The 16,375-nt window shown below is 37.4% G+C and overlaps 1 protein-coding gene across 3 annotated transcripts in view; it reads right to left on the bottom strand.

The window, feature by feature from the left end:
- The window catches only part of LOC131160344 (nibrin homolog), a 75,317-nt gene that overhangs the window by 46,127 nt on the left and 12,815 nt on the right, over nt 1-16,375 (bottom strand). The window contains exons 2-4 of one of the 3 annotated variants that reach the window (XM_058115953.1): nt 13,037-13,090; nt 3,095-3,359; nt 2,760-2,848 (exon numbers count right to left, since the gene is read on the bottom strand). In XM_058115953.1, the coding sequence (XP_057971936.1) occupies nt 2,760-2,848; nt 3,095-3,359; nt 13,037-13,090 (408 nt within the window). Of the gene's footprint in view, nt 1-2,759; nt 2,849-3,094; nt 3,360-13,036; nt 13,109-16,375 lie in introns of all 3 variants that reach the window. The other 2 variants (XM_058115952.1, XM_058115954.1) reach the window with 2 other exon arrangements.

Genomic DNA, 16,375 nt, shown 5'->3' with positions numbered 1-16,375 from the left:
ACCAGCACATACCCCCTTCTAGTGAGAATGAGAGAGAGTGTGGGAGAGGGATTCTTCAGGGAATTTTTTTTTGTTTTGAAAACAATTCTTCAGATATATTTACTTCCAACTCTTGTCTACCTCACTTCCTGAAAACCCATCTACCTAATCTTTTTCCTTGGACGCACTTTCTTTGGAGGGCTAAGGTTTCAAGGAAGGTTCGGTCTTTTGTCTGCACCATCATTCTGGAAAGGATTAACACAAATGATTTGCTTCAGAAGAGAAGATCCTATAAGGCTCTTAGTCCTGATGTGTGCTTCATATGCTATGAAAGCAATGAGTCCAATTCTCATCTTTTTGTGCATAGCAAGGTGGCATCGCAGCTCTGGACTGCCCCTTCTCTCTGGCAGGGAAGGGTGGTGGTTCCAGGAAAGGCGAGAAACCTGCTTTTGGTTAACTTCAAGGGATTCAAAACAAATAGGAATGGCAAAGCTCTATGGCATACAGCTGTTTTTGCCATCCTTTGGACCTTGTGTGTAGAGAGGAATGCTAGGATTTTTAGAAGCCAATCAACTTGTTCACGACTTCTGTGGGATAAAGCTACTTTCCTAGCCTCCCTGCGAGTGCACTCCTTGGGTTTCTTTAGAAGTCTTCCGCTGTCTGACCTTGCTAGAGATTGGAAGGCAGCACACTGGTAATGAATTTTTAGAGTGCCTTATGTTTTTTCCCATTTTGGTATTTTCCTTGCTGTTTGTAGTTTTTCTTCTGCTTTTCTAGCTAGTTGGGGAGGACTTCTTGTCCTCTAAATTATGTACTCCAATTTTCAGATTTAATAATATTATTTTCTTCTTCTATCAAACAAATTGGCCATAAAAAATACTATTTTTTATAGCAAAAGAAATTCGTTAGATACAGTAACAACGTACAATCAGGAGAAGAGACATCTCCTTAATGAAATCTAGGAAACCCCAGAGAAAACAAAAGAAGAAAACCAATTAGTGTAAAGAACAGAACAAGAAGATTGGCGTGCCATAAGAAGTCACCAGAATAGCTAATCGTGCTGAATATATGAAAAACACATCCCTTGAAGTTTCCATTACCGACACACCATAGAGAAGGACAGAAAATGAGCCTTCTCCCACACCAACAAAAATAATTTCTTCTTCCCTGAAAATACATGAGTTGCATTCCTTCCACAAACCCCAAAAAAAATGCAAATAAAGCACAATTCCATAACGCTATCCCTACCTTCTTCCTACCAAACCCAACAAAAGATATTGCCAATAACTCCTCCACAGTCCCAGACAAACCCAACTTTCTCCAAAATAATTGAATAGCTTGTTTCAAACCGTCCAAGCGAAATCACAAACAAGAAAAGATGCAGAGGAAATTTTGAGCAATTAAAACAAAGTGTGCATATATCTGGAGAGAGAGCCTTGAAAGGCCACCTAATCTGCAGTAAGTTATTAGTTTTTACCCTATTAAGCACGACCATAGAAAAGCTTTGATTTTAGGGGGGATTTTGGCCTTCCAAATAGTTTTGTAGAGTGGAAAGGAAAAATCGGAGCTAACCAAGAATTCACAAAAAAGATTGCAAGAATAAAACCCCGAGGGATCCAACAACCAGGATTGACTATGAGCTTCAGAGGATACCTAAAATTATTCAACAGGACCAACAATGAAGATAACTCATCTGTTTCCCTGTCATTCAAAGATCTCTTAAAATGGAAAAGGTAAAGGACCACCGATCTACATTAAAGGAAGAAATGGGATCATTCTGCCCTGAGCTCCAACAAAACAGGCAAGGAAAAGAGGTGGACAAACAGCATCCCCCATGTGGCCATCAACACTATTCATGTCATCAAGCCCAAGTGTATGATAGAATGAGATTGTGTGCAATGATGAATTCCTGCAAATTACTGAAAAGGAAATGTAAAGAAAAGATTTGGTGGATCAAGACATTCTATTATTAGTGGCTTCAACAACTACTCCAAAACTAGAAAAAGTGCCAATTTAAACTCATAAGAACATAGTAGATGGGATGATGTTTCACCTAATATTTTGGAACAAATATGACGCCCAGATCATTCAAATGAATGACACCAAAATGACCCAAAATGCAAATATTTATGACAGAGCTTATCAAAATAAGTACATAAATAGGACACAGCTTATCAAATGTGTCAGCTAAGCCAAGGCCTAAAAAAATAGCAAATTAAGAATGCATTACAAGGAACAATAAAAATTGTTCTGTCACAATGCCTTTTATTATAGGCATTCAAGAAATATGCAATTTGGTCAAATAAGGAAAAGAAATCCAGCAAAGGGGCAAATCCCCAACCTTACCAACACAAGTGATCAATCCCCAACCTCGCACTCGCACAACCCAAACCCAAATGATCAAGCTTGGGTCCTCACCCTGACCAAACCTGAAAGACAAATTAGGCCAACCAACTGACTTGAACTGACCCAGATAGAAACAAAACCAGGTATCCACCAGTTAATGACCAGTTCACTCCAAACTTGCCCAGGTCAAAAAGAAAAACAAGAAAGGAACACCACTTATCAACACCCCAAGCACTCAAAACACACTTCCACTATATGTTATAGACTCCAGGATTTCAACTGCTATAAATGCCCAAATAAAAAATTATTAACAAGGAAGAGAATAAGAATGCTAAAGAGATGCAACTTCCAAATGCAATACTGCACATCATAGCCAATTTTTTTCAGAAAATTTAATACAAGATTGAAATAAACAGAGAGTTCAAGTTACTAACCAATTGCTGAAATTTTCTTTTGTAAATGAGGACTTATTTGGGAAGGCTCCAAGCAGCAAGCAAAAAATATGAGCGGAACAAAACAAAACCTGCCACATATTACTAAAGAATAAATATATCCAACTGGAACATGATAGTGTGTCTCAGATAATAGCACCACTTTATGTTATACTTGCCAAACATAATCTTAATATCTATGGAACATTAACTGAAAATAGTAATGCAACTCCCAGAAAGTGTCAGTGCATTAAAATTCTTCGCTCAAAATTAGAAATGTCCCACCGCTTTGCCAACCACTTCCATAACGACAGACTGAACTTAGAAAATTAAATTACCTGTATGTTGAACTACCAGTTCCAAATGAAACCAGGTCCCCATCTTCCAAAGTTGTTTCTTTATTCGGAAACTCATGAATTTTTATCTTTGATGCAAGATCCCTTTTAATAAATGTTCCATACTTTGAGTTATCTATTAAGCGAACTTTAGAGGGCATGTTAGAATATTTGTTCTGCGCCGGATCCAAAGAAGCCATAGCATCAACAACTATCTCTGCATGGATCCGGGAAACTCCTTTGTCTTTATTAATGACAACATCACAACCTGCACAACAATACATGCATAAATAACAGCACAAACAGCCATCATTCAAATTTAGTAAAAGCAACCATCATCTACATTAAGAATAGCCCAAAGAGAGTAGGAAAAAAAATTAGATCTGAGTTTAAACTAGGTGAGAGAAGGGAGTGGAGTGAGACTTTTTACATGTACTTACTGTAAGTGAAAAATTTATATTGTCAAAACTATATTTCTCATTAATATTAATATGTAATAACCATAATATAAGCCAAGGACGAGCCTTGACTGAGTGGTAAGTTTGTTTCACCTAAATCCCAAAGTCAAATGTTCAAGTCATGTTAACAATATCTCTAAATGTGTAATTAAGGTTGCATGCATCCTGCCATCCCCAAACCCAATGGCACGAGAGCCATTTTTTTCATATAGAAAAATGAATTCATTAGATAGAGAAGACATCTCCTTAACGAAATCTGACAATCCCCAGGGAAAAAAAACACAAAAAAGTAAAAGACAGAAAAATAAAATCAGCACAGCCTAAGAAGAGACAGCCAATTACACTGAACATCTGAAATATACATCCCCTTGAAATTTCCTTTGCCCACACACCATAAGGAAGCCATAAAATGAACTTTTTCCCCACACCAGCAAACATGATAACTTCTTCCCGGAAAATATATACAAGTTATGTTCCTCCCACAAACACCAAAACACTGCAAATAAAGCACAATTTCGTAATGCAATTCCTTCTTTCTTCATACCAAACCCCACAAAAGATATTGCCAAGAACTCCTCCACTGTCCTTGGACAAACCCAGCTTTCTCCAAAGTAATTGAATAGTTTGTTCCAAACCTTCCATGCAAAATCACATGGCAAATAAAGACATGAAACAGATTCTGAACAATCATTACAAAGCATACATATATCAGGAGAGAGAGCCTTTAAAGGTCTCCTAATCTGCAACAAGTCATTAGAGTTTAACCTATTAAGCACAAGCAACCAAAGAAACACTTTGATTTTAGGGGGGATTTTGACCTTCCAAATAACAGTGGAGAGGAGAAATTGGTATCAACCAAGAATTCACAGAAAGATAATAAGAATAAACACCTGAAGAATCAAACAACCAAGATCGAATATCATCTTAGGAAGATACCCTACAATTATTCAACATAACCAACGAAGAAATAACTCAATAGTTATCATTCAAAGAACTCTAAAGTGAAAATCCCCAGAAGGTAAAGGACTACCCGGATCTATACTAAAAGAAGAAATGAGATAATTTTGCCCTGAGCTCAAGCCAAATAGGCGAGGACGAAAAGGTGGATAAAACAACATTCCCCAGCCACAGGACATTCCAAAAACGGATTTTACAGCCCTTATCCAAAACAAATTTAGTATAGGCAATAAAGAGAGGGAAAATCTGGGAAATAGCTTTCCACAGGCTTTCCGCATCTAGAACCCAAATTAGTATCCCACCCATTCCCATCAAGTCCAAACTTGCTTTTGACAACTTAATGTCACAAGGTAGAAAATTCTAGTGAGAACTGCTAAAGCCATTTAGCCAAAAGAGTCATGTTCTTAGACATCAAATTTCCGAGACCCAAACCACCCTCCCTCTTAGTCCTACAAAACACCTCCCATCTCACCAAATGGTCCCTAAAACCCCCTACCTCTAACCAAAGAAAATATCTTATAATTCTCTCAATCTTACTAGCGTCTAGGCTCTCTTCCACCAATCTAAACACTTGGACACTTTCTCCACCACTAGATCCCAAAAACTAACTGATCAAGGATTACCCCCAAAAGGAACCCCTAACAGCCACCCAACTCAACAAACCCAACTTCCAAATCTAATTCCCTAAAACTCCCTGCACGCACGTTAATAACAGCAATACCACTCTTTCCCATATTAATCTTAAGCTCCGACATCCTTTCAAAAAATTGGAGAATCCCCAATATATTAAAGAAAGAAGGCTTACGATCCTCTACGAAGAAGGTGGTATCATCAGCAAACTGAAGGTATGACACCATGATCTCCTCCCTACCCACTCCTAGACCTTTCACTAAACCTCTATCCACCACACTATCAACCATCCTACTCAAAACATCAATCACTAACACAACCAAAAAACAAGAAAGAGGGCCTCCTTGTCTGATCCCCCTTATGACCCTAAACCAAGATTTAGGCTCACCATTCACTATCATTGCAAAATTCACATTAGACATACAACCTTTCATCCATCTATACCATCTTTCTCCAAACCCCTTCCTCACAAAATCCTTATCCAGAAAGTTCCAACTCATTCTATCGTAAGCTTTTTCAAAATCCAACTTAAAAACAAACCCCTTCTTCTCTCTCCTAATATCCTCAACAGTTTCATTTACAATCAGGATTGCATCCACAATCTATGTTCCCCCCACAAATGCACTCTAGGCCATTGAAATAGTCTTAAAGCACCACACTTAGCCTATTAGCTAGAATTTTAGCAATTATTTTATAGACAGTAGATACTAATAAACAGTTTATAATAAGAAATCTTGATAGACCTAATTTTCTTTGGCACCAAACTGATAAAAGTAGAATTGGCACTCTTACCTGAAACTCCATTCCAATATAATTCATTGAAAACCTTCATCAAGTCATTCTTCATTATTGCCCAATAATCTTGATAAAAAGCTAAATTAACACCATCTAGCCCAAGAGCTTTATCCCTCTCCATCCTAAAAACTATAGCCCTAACTTCCTCTTCCTCAAAAGATCTCTCTAACCAAGCTATCCTAACAACAGACAAAGGATCCCACTCTAATCCTTCCACCATTGGTCTACTCTCATCCTCCTCCATATACAAATTATAAAAAATAAAGAAAATTAAAAAAGTCAGTGATCTCAAAGGCAAATCTACTAGAATCTGAGATAATAACCCCCCCCCCCCAAAAAAAAATTCCACCTCCATCTCCCTTATCAAATTCTTTCCATTTTTCCATTGGCTATCCTATGAAAAAAATCTTGAATTACAATCGCCATCTCTAACCTATGTAAACTTCTTCTTCTACCTCTAACTTATCATTCCTTAAAAATCAGCTCTTCCAATTCGCTTTTCAAAGAAACCCTTTTAGCCTCTTCCTCCCTTGAAAGAGTCACACCTTCTTCCTTTCTATCTAACTCTTCGATATTCTCCTAGAATAATAGACTTATTTTTAAACGTAATATCTCCAAACACCTCCCTGTTCCACACTTTCAGTTTTTTTTTTTCAAACTCTTCAATTTCTTCATAAATCTAAACCTCTCCCAACCCCTTCCCACATCCTCACTCCATGAATCCCTAACCAAGGTCTAGAAGGAGCCATGAACTAACCACGTATTCTTGAACCTGAAAGGGGTGGGGGCCCAAGGCACCTTCGTAGATTCCAATATGATAGGAAAATGATCAAAAGTGGGTCTAGGTAACACTGCTTTAGAAAGATTAAAAAACTCCTCCTTCCAATCATTTGAAAACAAAAATGAAAAACCTATCTATTCTACTAGCTACCCCCAAGCCCCACCCACTGACCACGTAAAATGGCATTGCCCAAGGGAAATCCCTCAACCCACACTCCCTAATAATCAAATCAAACTTCTACATAGATGCATTAACCCTACCACCCCCCCCCCCCCACCAAGTCTTTCCCAAGAGATCCCAAGAGAACCTAGTTGATTTAAAATCACCACCCACAACCCACCTACGCAATCATAAACCAAAAACAAAATAAAGCTCATCCCAAAAAGATTCCCTAAGAACAGGCCTAGAAGAACTATATACAAAGGAAATCTAGCATTGACCCCTATCACTTATTAAAAGCAAGACAAAAAGAGAGAAAGAAACCCACTAAACTGTCCACTCAGGTAATAGACAAAGTGTCCCACCACACTAGAATGCCACCTACCGATCCCTGAGAGGGTACAAAAACTCAATCCTTACACTATCATTCCCAAATCCCTCCAACTACCTTCCTGTCGACTAACTCAAGCTTAGCCTCCTAAATTAAGACAATATTGGTGGAATTCCTAAGCAAAACCTTCCCAATCAAACTCCTCTTCCTTACATCCCCTAGACCCCTAACATTCCAACAAATAATATTCATAATCTATCACTCTTACACCCTTTCGTTATCCCCTTCCTTCCCCAATAATTGATGGAAGAAACCAAATTCTTTAATTCTTTTGGCACCTTCTTTTTTGTTCCTCTCATACGTGTTTGGACTCATCCCCAACTTAACCCCAACTCCTACATGACTTACTAACTTCAACCCCATACCATTTAAGAGCTCGTTTGGGTCTCTATTGTCCCTCTCACTAACCCCTCGGCCAACACCAAAGTCACTTCCTTCATCAGTTTCCTTATTGTAGGCATAAAGAATCAAAAGGGAGAGAGGAAATCGGAAGAGGAAGAATACCTTTTATGGCATGGGAGCCTTGTGCGCTGTTTGTTGCATTTTCAACATTACATTAGTCATTGAGTATTAACAACAAAGCCATAAATCCCACTAGGTGGTATGTAATTAGCATAATCTAAAGTCCGTATGTAACAGCAACAATGCTGGCAGTAACAAAAACAAGAACAACAACAACAACAAAGCCCTATTCCCACAAGGTTGGGTTAGATGTACAATTTTTTGTTTTGCTAAATTTAATCCAGGTGACTCATGTCCTTTAAAAGTTTGAGTGTCATCAAGCTCATTCCCTATACATTTATCCAAGTTATTCCAAGCCTATTCTCCCCTACCCTACCTTCATGAAGGACCTCTCATGCAACTTTTAAACATTTTAAAGGGCATGGGTTTAGGAAATTATAGGATCATGGAGGTATAGGAGATTGAATTGGATGATTATTTGACTATGCTCTTATCTCTCTCTCTCTCTCTCTCACTTCTTCTCTTCTACCTTTTCCCTCCTCTCTCTATTCTCTTTTCTATCCCTCTCTTCTCTTTCTCCTTCCTGTCCTTGATCAAATCCCTTTTCCTTCCAACTGCAAATCCCTTTTCTCTCAAAACCATAATACCCCACCGACTGTCTAATTACCATTTCCTTCCAACACCATCTCATCCACCTTTGCAGCCCCTTCAACCAAAATCCCACAGGCCACAACCTAAATTTTAATCACACAGAAAAAGAAAAATAATAATTCATTGTTTCTACAGAGAGGAAGACAGTAGCAGAAGCAGAGAAGCTTGGGAAAAAATTTAGTTGGTTTTTTGCTTACGAAAGATGCAACTAGAGTAGTATAACCACAAAAAGGAAAAATTGTTGATACAACTTCTAAAATAAGGAGAAAAAATACATCAACTACCTACTCCCAAAAATCAAAATTACCTACATCCAAGTGTCTGTCACTGTTATTAGCTATTTACCTCTCCTTCGCAACTAGTTGTTCATTCAATCATCCTCCCCCGAGTTGTTAGAGGATAGAAAATTGTCCTCCTCCTTGTCAAAATCCATAGATAGCTTCTCAAACCCATTTGACACTAATACGTATTTTCCTGCTTCCATCTTCATTTTCACTCAGTCACACACCTGTGACGGCCAGCATAGAGCCTATTGCAGATGACCAAAACCCAACTTCCCCATTCCCAACTGTTCCTGCAATGTCCCACAAGGTTTCAGGAGGTTGAATTGCATAGATACCTCCCAAAGCTCCTACAAAACCCTCAAGCGCACTGAAGTCGCAGAGGCATGGCTGTTCTCATGACACTTGTCTCATTGAAGTTTGTTAGGGCTGCTTGGCATGCACTCAAACACCCCTTGACCCCATGCCCACATTGAATCTCATGTGAGGACCCCAAGCACATCCAAATCTAACTGCAGCTGAACCACCACTCAAGAGCTTTGAGCCTTGTTCTGCATCGCTTGTTAGGCCCAAAAGTTCTGCCTCCAAGTTTAGACTTCTTCTCGGAATTGTCAAAGCATGATGGGCCATGGGAATATCTTTTTGTGTTTCAGCCCAACCTCCTGCTAAGCATAAGCACAGAATTTAAACTATCTCCCATTGTAGAAATAGATCTTGTTGGTTGAATTCCTGATTTCTTGCTTTGACAAAAATACCGTTCTTGAAACCTTTCCTTCCATGTCTCCCCATGCACGAATCCCTCCATCATTGTTGCAAAGGGACCCTATGATTGGAAAATACCAACTGCCTATAGCCCATATTGGGTATTGTTGTATCGGCAAGTATAGTTCTCATCTTTGTCTACTCTTCCATATATTATTGTGCAATGGGAGTAATTCAATTTGATACTTATGGACTTTTTTATTAGAAAAAATTATAAAAAGTAGGAAGAAGTTATAAGGACATACATCCCATAGCCAAAAAGGGAAAAAATAAACTTGACAACATATAAATACAAATTTTTTTAATAATAAAAGAAGATATATTAAGAATTTAAGATACAGAATGTATAATCAGAGCAAGGATACTAAATCCTCAAAAGAAAAAAAGAAAAAAAGAAAACAAAAGAAAAGAACAAAAATAAAAAAAATAAAAATAAAATAAGCTGATTATCCAAGAAAGCGCCCCTTTAATCCCTTCCCATCATAGTTCACCAAACACTTCAAATTTGCCAATTCCTCTAACCCTTCTTCACCTTGGATTTACCACCATCTAGCCTAACTTCATTTCTCCATGATCAGATAAAGTAAGGCCCAAGCTATCCAACAAATTCCGAGTTTGAAAGTCTTTACCCGCAGATTCTTGAACTGGACTGGCAGAATTCCATCTTTTACCTTTAATTCTTCTTTAGAAACATAGTCCTCAAAAATATTAATTCCATCTAAACCTTCTAGAGGAGGAGGCGGCACATAAGATAAATCCCCAAGTCAATCAAAAGAAGAGTCTGAAAAAAATCCTTGCTGCTCCCGAATTTGATCCAAAACTAAACCCTTGTCACATTCAAAATCACTACTACCTACACTGTCCTCTAAAACAACCCCCCATTTCTTACTATCCTTGTATTAATCCTCTCAACAATTGGCTCCTCTACCATGCTTAAAACACCTTAGAATCTCTCTTAAGATTTTTTTATCACTAGATGAATCCGAATTATCTTCAAAATACACTCTCCTTTCAAACCCACCATTGTGCTGCCAATTCTTCTCAAGAATGAACAAAGCTGCAATCTTCCCTACTTTATCCAATATCAGATCAAAGGATTTCCCTTCGGTCTAGACTGAATGAATCCCCATCATCAATAACCAACAGCATCATGACCTCAATTGGGAGAGCAAGGAAAGTGAGTAAGAGTCCTACGCAAGAGAGGGAGAACCATCGCAAGTCCTCAGTTTAAATACTGCTATAGTTGTGGCCAGGAAGCAGGAAGAGCCTTCAAGAGTTCCTCCTTTCCCATCATAAATTCCAACATCTAAAGACTAATGAATCAAAGCCCACCAACCCTTCGCAAATCATTCAGTGAAACTCCTCTAAAAAACTATATGCAAAGCAAAAAGTAAGCAAGGAAGACCACTCTACTCCAAATCAATGCAACAAAATCAATAGATCTATTGAAAATGCATGCATTATTCTCCAACTAGACACACCAAATAACCAGAAAACACCACATTTCCATAGAGCTTTCCTCTACTTCTTCCCAATACCTTTAAACCAAATAAGGCAAAAACCATCAAATGAAGAAAGGCAAACCCCGTGATCCCCAATTACACCAAATAAATTGTTTCCCCTGAACCAATGAATTTTTTAATGGTCAAGAAATTCCTGAGTCATAGAATTCGGTACCTTTGATCTATTATACAAGCTAAAAGTGAAATTAAAGACTTTGTCATAGGTAAAGTTAAAACAAGTATGGTAAAAAGGAGAAATGCTTTGGGGGTGTTATGTAAGTGTAGAATTGTAAAAGGAAAATTCTACATGATGGCCATAATACCAGCTATGCTACATGGATTAGAATGTTGGGCAACTGAAAAACAACATCCTAAAAAATTAAGTCTTATAGAAATGAGATGGTAAGATAGATAAATGATATAACTAAAATATAAATGAGAGGAAACTTAAGTGTAGCAACTATTAAAAAATAAGATTAAAAATGAGCATTTAAGAAGGATTGGCACTTTAAATGTTGACCAAATAATGCTTCATTGAGAAAGAGTAATTTAGTCGCAGTTGGAGATCAAACGATCAACCAAGAATAACTTGGACTTGGTAGTAAATAAAAAATTGACAGCTATCCAACTGTCTGATGATATTGCCCTTGATTGTGAAGGGGAAAAAAATCTTTAGCATTGTGCAGTTTCTACAGCCATTTGCTGTATTTGATAGGGGTGAGCATAATTCGGGGAAACCTGAATTAACTGACCAATTTCGGTCGGTTCGGTTCGGTCAAGAAACAAGGTCAGTTCGATTCGGTTACGATTTAACCAATTTTCGGTTAATCGGTTATCGGTTCGGTTAATATGAATTTTAATTCGGTTAACCGAATTAATAATTAGTGATTCTAGTGAATAAATGAAGAAGGCTACTGCAGGTGAGCTAACTCCTTTAATCAAACCCATGAAGGTCTCTCCAACCAATCCAGGTATGAATTGGGACTAAGAAGCACGAAATAGGACGTCAACTTTACTGGAGGAACAAGCCCTACATTCACTGGATCCGCAAGCAATCCAATTAGGAACATCAAAACCTAGGGCTATGTCCAACAAAGTAACATTGTTTCCAAATCACACCAAGACGATCCCAACATATAGAGTTGATTTTCATGTTTTTAATAATTAATAATTAGTGATTAAGCTGGAATTGGTAAAAAAATTTATAATTTTATTATGTTTTTAATAATTAATTTCAAATTATTTCGGTTAAATTCGGTTAACCGAATTACCCGAAAAGGTAATTCGGTCGAGTTTGGTTCGGTGAGCTTCCTTTGTTTGGTCGGTTCGGTTATCAAAAATCATTAACCGAAAATTTCGGTTAATTCGGTTAATTAACCGAATTTGACCGAACCGACCGTTTGCTCACCCCTAGTATTTGATAGGAATATAAATAATATAATGCAAGCTTTTTTAAATGTCAAGCACTGTCTATTGATCTTCCGTAGAGTAGACTTGTTTTGCTTCTCTTTGATGTTTAGCTTCTAGATATTTTCTCCTTAAAAAAACAAGAAAAGAATTTATTAAGATGAGAAAGAATATACAAATCAAATCCACCCACAAAATAAATTACAAAATAATACAATGAAGCAGAACAATACACAAAACGTAAGTTCTATGACAAAGCTGCTCATTGATGTCCAAAAAAGAGGCATAGAAAACCACCCTATCCCAAAGCAAATGAATGGAAGGTTCTTGTCCTGAAAGATACTCAAATACCTTTCTAACCAAATGCATCATGCCATAGCCATTAAAGCACAATCCCACAAAATCCTACCATATTTCCTTCTGCCAAAACCCCGAGAATTGGGTGAGAAACAACTCCCTCGCAGTTAAATAAACCCAAGACTCCTTATCAATGTTGAAAAGAACAGTTTCTACAGCTTTTAAAAGTGAATCTTTGATTGATTTACAAGGAGATTGGAAGTCGTCACTTCAATGGATTTGTTTTCTCTTGTTTGGCCTTCCTTTTTTTTTCTTTGAAGAGGTTATTTTATCCTCTCTATTACTTTTCTTTTTCTCTCCACTCTTAAAATAGTACATTAAAAAATAACTACTTGAACATATGCTAGATTACCTTTTCGACCCACCTTGTACCTTCCTTTGGTGAAAATATAGTACTTGTCTTCACCTGTAAAATGAATTACAACTGGTAACGAATCAGCACAAACTAAATCCTTCATGCAATAACAACATTAAAACTATAAATAAAAGATGTTCAAGCAATTTAAATCCATAAAAAAAAACTATTAAGGATGGCATTCCATATCACATGGTTGAATTTCATAATATGCAATATTTAGCACATAGATACAAGACAATTTTTATATACTTGTATCATCCAATATGGTAGAACAAGTTAGTTAAAATAATGGAGCTAACTAATCTTCCATCATGGAGCCTTGTGCACTAGGTACGGCCTTTTATGCTTTTTTCCAAGGTCACGGGTGGGATAAAAAGCAACCCAACCCCCCTCCACCCCCAACAGGCCTCCTTTGGAGTAAATAGAAACATTCAAAAGTTTTTGAAGGCATTCATATATTTTTCTAAGGTTCAATCATGTCAGGAAAAATGGCTTCAACAAATATATTTTACATTGCTTTCAGATTTCTCTTATTCTACAACTCATATACATGATAAATATCATATTGCAAAAAGAATAATTCCCATAATGAGTAACAACATACAATTAACTATATACCCAGATACAAAATGTAATAAATACAATACACACAGCTCCATTATATTTTCATGATCCTTATTTCAATTTCAGACTCTTCAATTTCTTCTTTTAAAAGCGGAGAGGAACAATGATATATAAAATACAATTAAGAGGCCACCTTTTACTGCCACGATATTTTTTTTTTATTTTTCAGAATTAAAAAAAGTAAGTTTCTCTTTCTATAGAAAATGTTTAGAAACTGGGGCTGCTCACACTGCCTTCTTTTATACCAAAGGAAAACCCTGAATAATCTTCTGATATGTAGGAAGCATGTGTCAAATATGACAGTAAACGTCAGCTCTTACAAATCTCAAACAACTGAAGGGAACAGATGCTTCAATGTATTGCACATGTTAAACAAGTGACACATCCACATGGCTACCATGCAGCTTTGATAGTATAATTCATACCATGATTCTAAAACCCAGATCAGACTGGCAGATTCGACCAGAACTTTTCACAAGGCAGGTCAGGGCGTGCCCTCAGAACCGGAAATGGCACGAACCAAAATTGACCCAGCTGAGACGGTCAGAACTGAACTGACATGAACCAGACTAAACTGGGCTCAGCAGCAGGTTAATTCAGCACCTTACCTCATAAAAAAAGGAGGCCATGGTGCAGCAGTTGCAGCTACAAGCAGTCGAATTCACAACCTCAACACATTTTAAGTCAGTTTGTTATCACTGTATCAACTTGATTTTATTTGCTTTTTTACCAAGTCATAAATATAAAATTATAAATCTTTATACAAACACACCCCAAATTCTCTCTCTCTCTCTCTCTCTCCATATTTTTTCAAAATTTGTTTCTGTCATGTAGACATCACCTCTTCAACCACCAATTTGACCCACCAATACAACTGGTCCAACCAACCCGGCGCCTTTTCCAGATTGGACATTGATCCAAATTGATTCAATCCCACTTTAGGGTTGTGAATGCTTTGTGTGATCAAAAACCTTTACCTCCTCACCTTAAACCTCTCTTACAGCAAGCAAGAAAGAGAGAGCTTAGATAGGTAACAACAATAGGAGGGCAGAGGAAAGCATAATGTAAATAAAAATTTGCAATGGTAAGATGATAAGAAACAAAAAGGTAAAACTCAACAGCATTAGCACTCAAAAAATGCCGGCATAAAAAGTTCATTGCCCAACCATGGTCCCACTAAATAAGGTCTTGGGAGGGATAATTCAAATGCAATCCTAATCTCTAGTATTTGTGCAGCAAGTCACCATTTTCAATACTCAAAACTTATGCACTTGCTCTTTACAACCGAAGAGATTTACTATAGCACCATGCATCTTTTATGATGAGATATTACACTGTATTTTTCGGCCCCAATGCCACAACCCAAGCTTGCTCAAGGCATTATGATAACCTGTGACCATTTGAATTGTGTTCATGGGATCAATAACCATCATGTACATAGAAGTGTAGGTTTTATTCTTTGGGCAAGAAAACACCTTGGTGTAAAATGGGAGTATGACTCCTCAGTCAGTTTGATGTTTCCTAGTGTCTGATGCAAATCAGCAGAAAAGGATATGGCGAAGGAAGGGATTGAGGGTGATGTCCTTGGTGAGGCTTTAGTCATTCAAAAGTTATTATTTTCCCCTCCAACCAGCAGCAACTGACTACATACATGGCATGGTAAAAGCGGCTTTTTCAAGTTATTTTGGTAATGGTACGAATAATAGTGCGGAATTAAAAGCAATCAGGAAAGGAATTCGTTTGTGTAAACGTTTGCTTTATGTTAATGTGATTATTGAAAGTGACTCGCGAATTGTAGTTGATTGGCTTTGGAAAAGTAGATGTACTTTGTGGTATCTTTGGGAATTTTGGGAGGAGCTCATGGCAGAGTTAGAAGGAGTGAATGTCATGGTGATGTATCAATAGGGAAGGTAATAGTGCGGCTGATTTTCTTGTTAAAGAAGGAGAAATGGGAAACAATGTAATCTACGAAGGACAACACCTTCTACCACATTTATCTGAAAGGTATCCTTCGGATGGATAGGTGGGATCTCGTTTCCGTTCGTCGTTAGTTCAACTCTAGAGTTTCGTTTTGGTGTATTTCGTTTTGATTTTGATTGTTTTTTTGTTTTTATTTCCTTTGTTAGTTACGTTTAATTTTGTTTGTCCAAATTTGGTTTGTTTGTTTTAACTTGTAACCACAGTATTCCTCCGCCAAAAGTGAGGGTATATTAATAAATAAATGGAGGTGCCGCCCTCTTTTAGTAAAAAAAAAAAACTGACTACATAGGAATATCTTTCGAACTAAATGTACAAATGGTGGAAAACTTTGCAACTTGGTAATTGATAGTGGGAGCAGTGAGAATCTGGTTTCTCAAGAGACAGTAGACAAGCTGGGATTTAAAACAGAAAGACATCTACAGACTACAGCCATACCGGATTCCATGATTCAACAACGGAAATGAGGCAATCGTCTCTTCAAGACACCTCATTAATTTCTTAACTGGTTACTTCAAAGAATACGTTTATTGTGATGTGGCTCCCAAGGATGCATGCCATAATCCTCTTGGGCAGCCTTGGCAATATGACAGGGGCACAATCCATGATTGTATCAAGAATACCTATTCATTTTTTGTGAACGATGGTGAGAGCAAAAAGAAGCTTGTGCTGAAACCAATGAAGGATGATGATGTTGAGAGGCAAGAAAATTGTTGTTCACATGATTTCATA

This window comes from Malania oleifera, chromosome 7 (assembly GCF_029873635.1).
Source record: "Malania oleifera isolate guangnan ecotype guangnan chromosome 7, ASM2987363v1, whole genome shotgun sequence".
NCBI classification, from domain to species: Eukaryota; Viridiplantae; Streptophyta; class Magnoliopsida; order Santalales; family Ximeniaceae; genus Malania; species Malania oleifera.
Note: the sequence above shows the minus strand (reverse complement) of the source record. Positions and strands in the feature narration are given on the sequence as shown.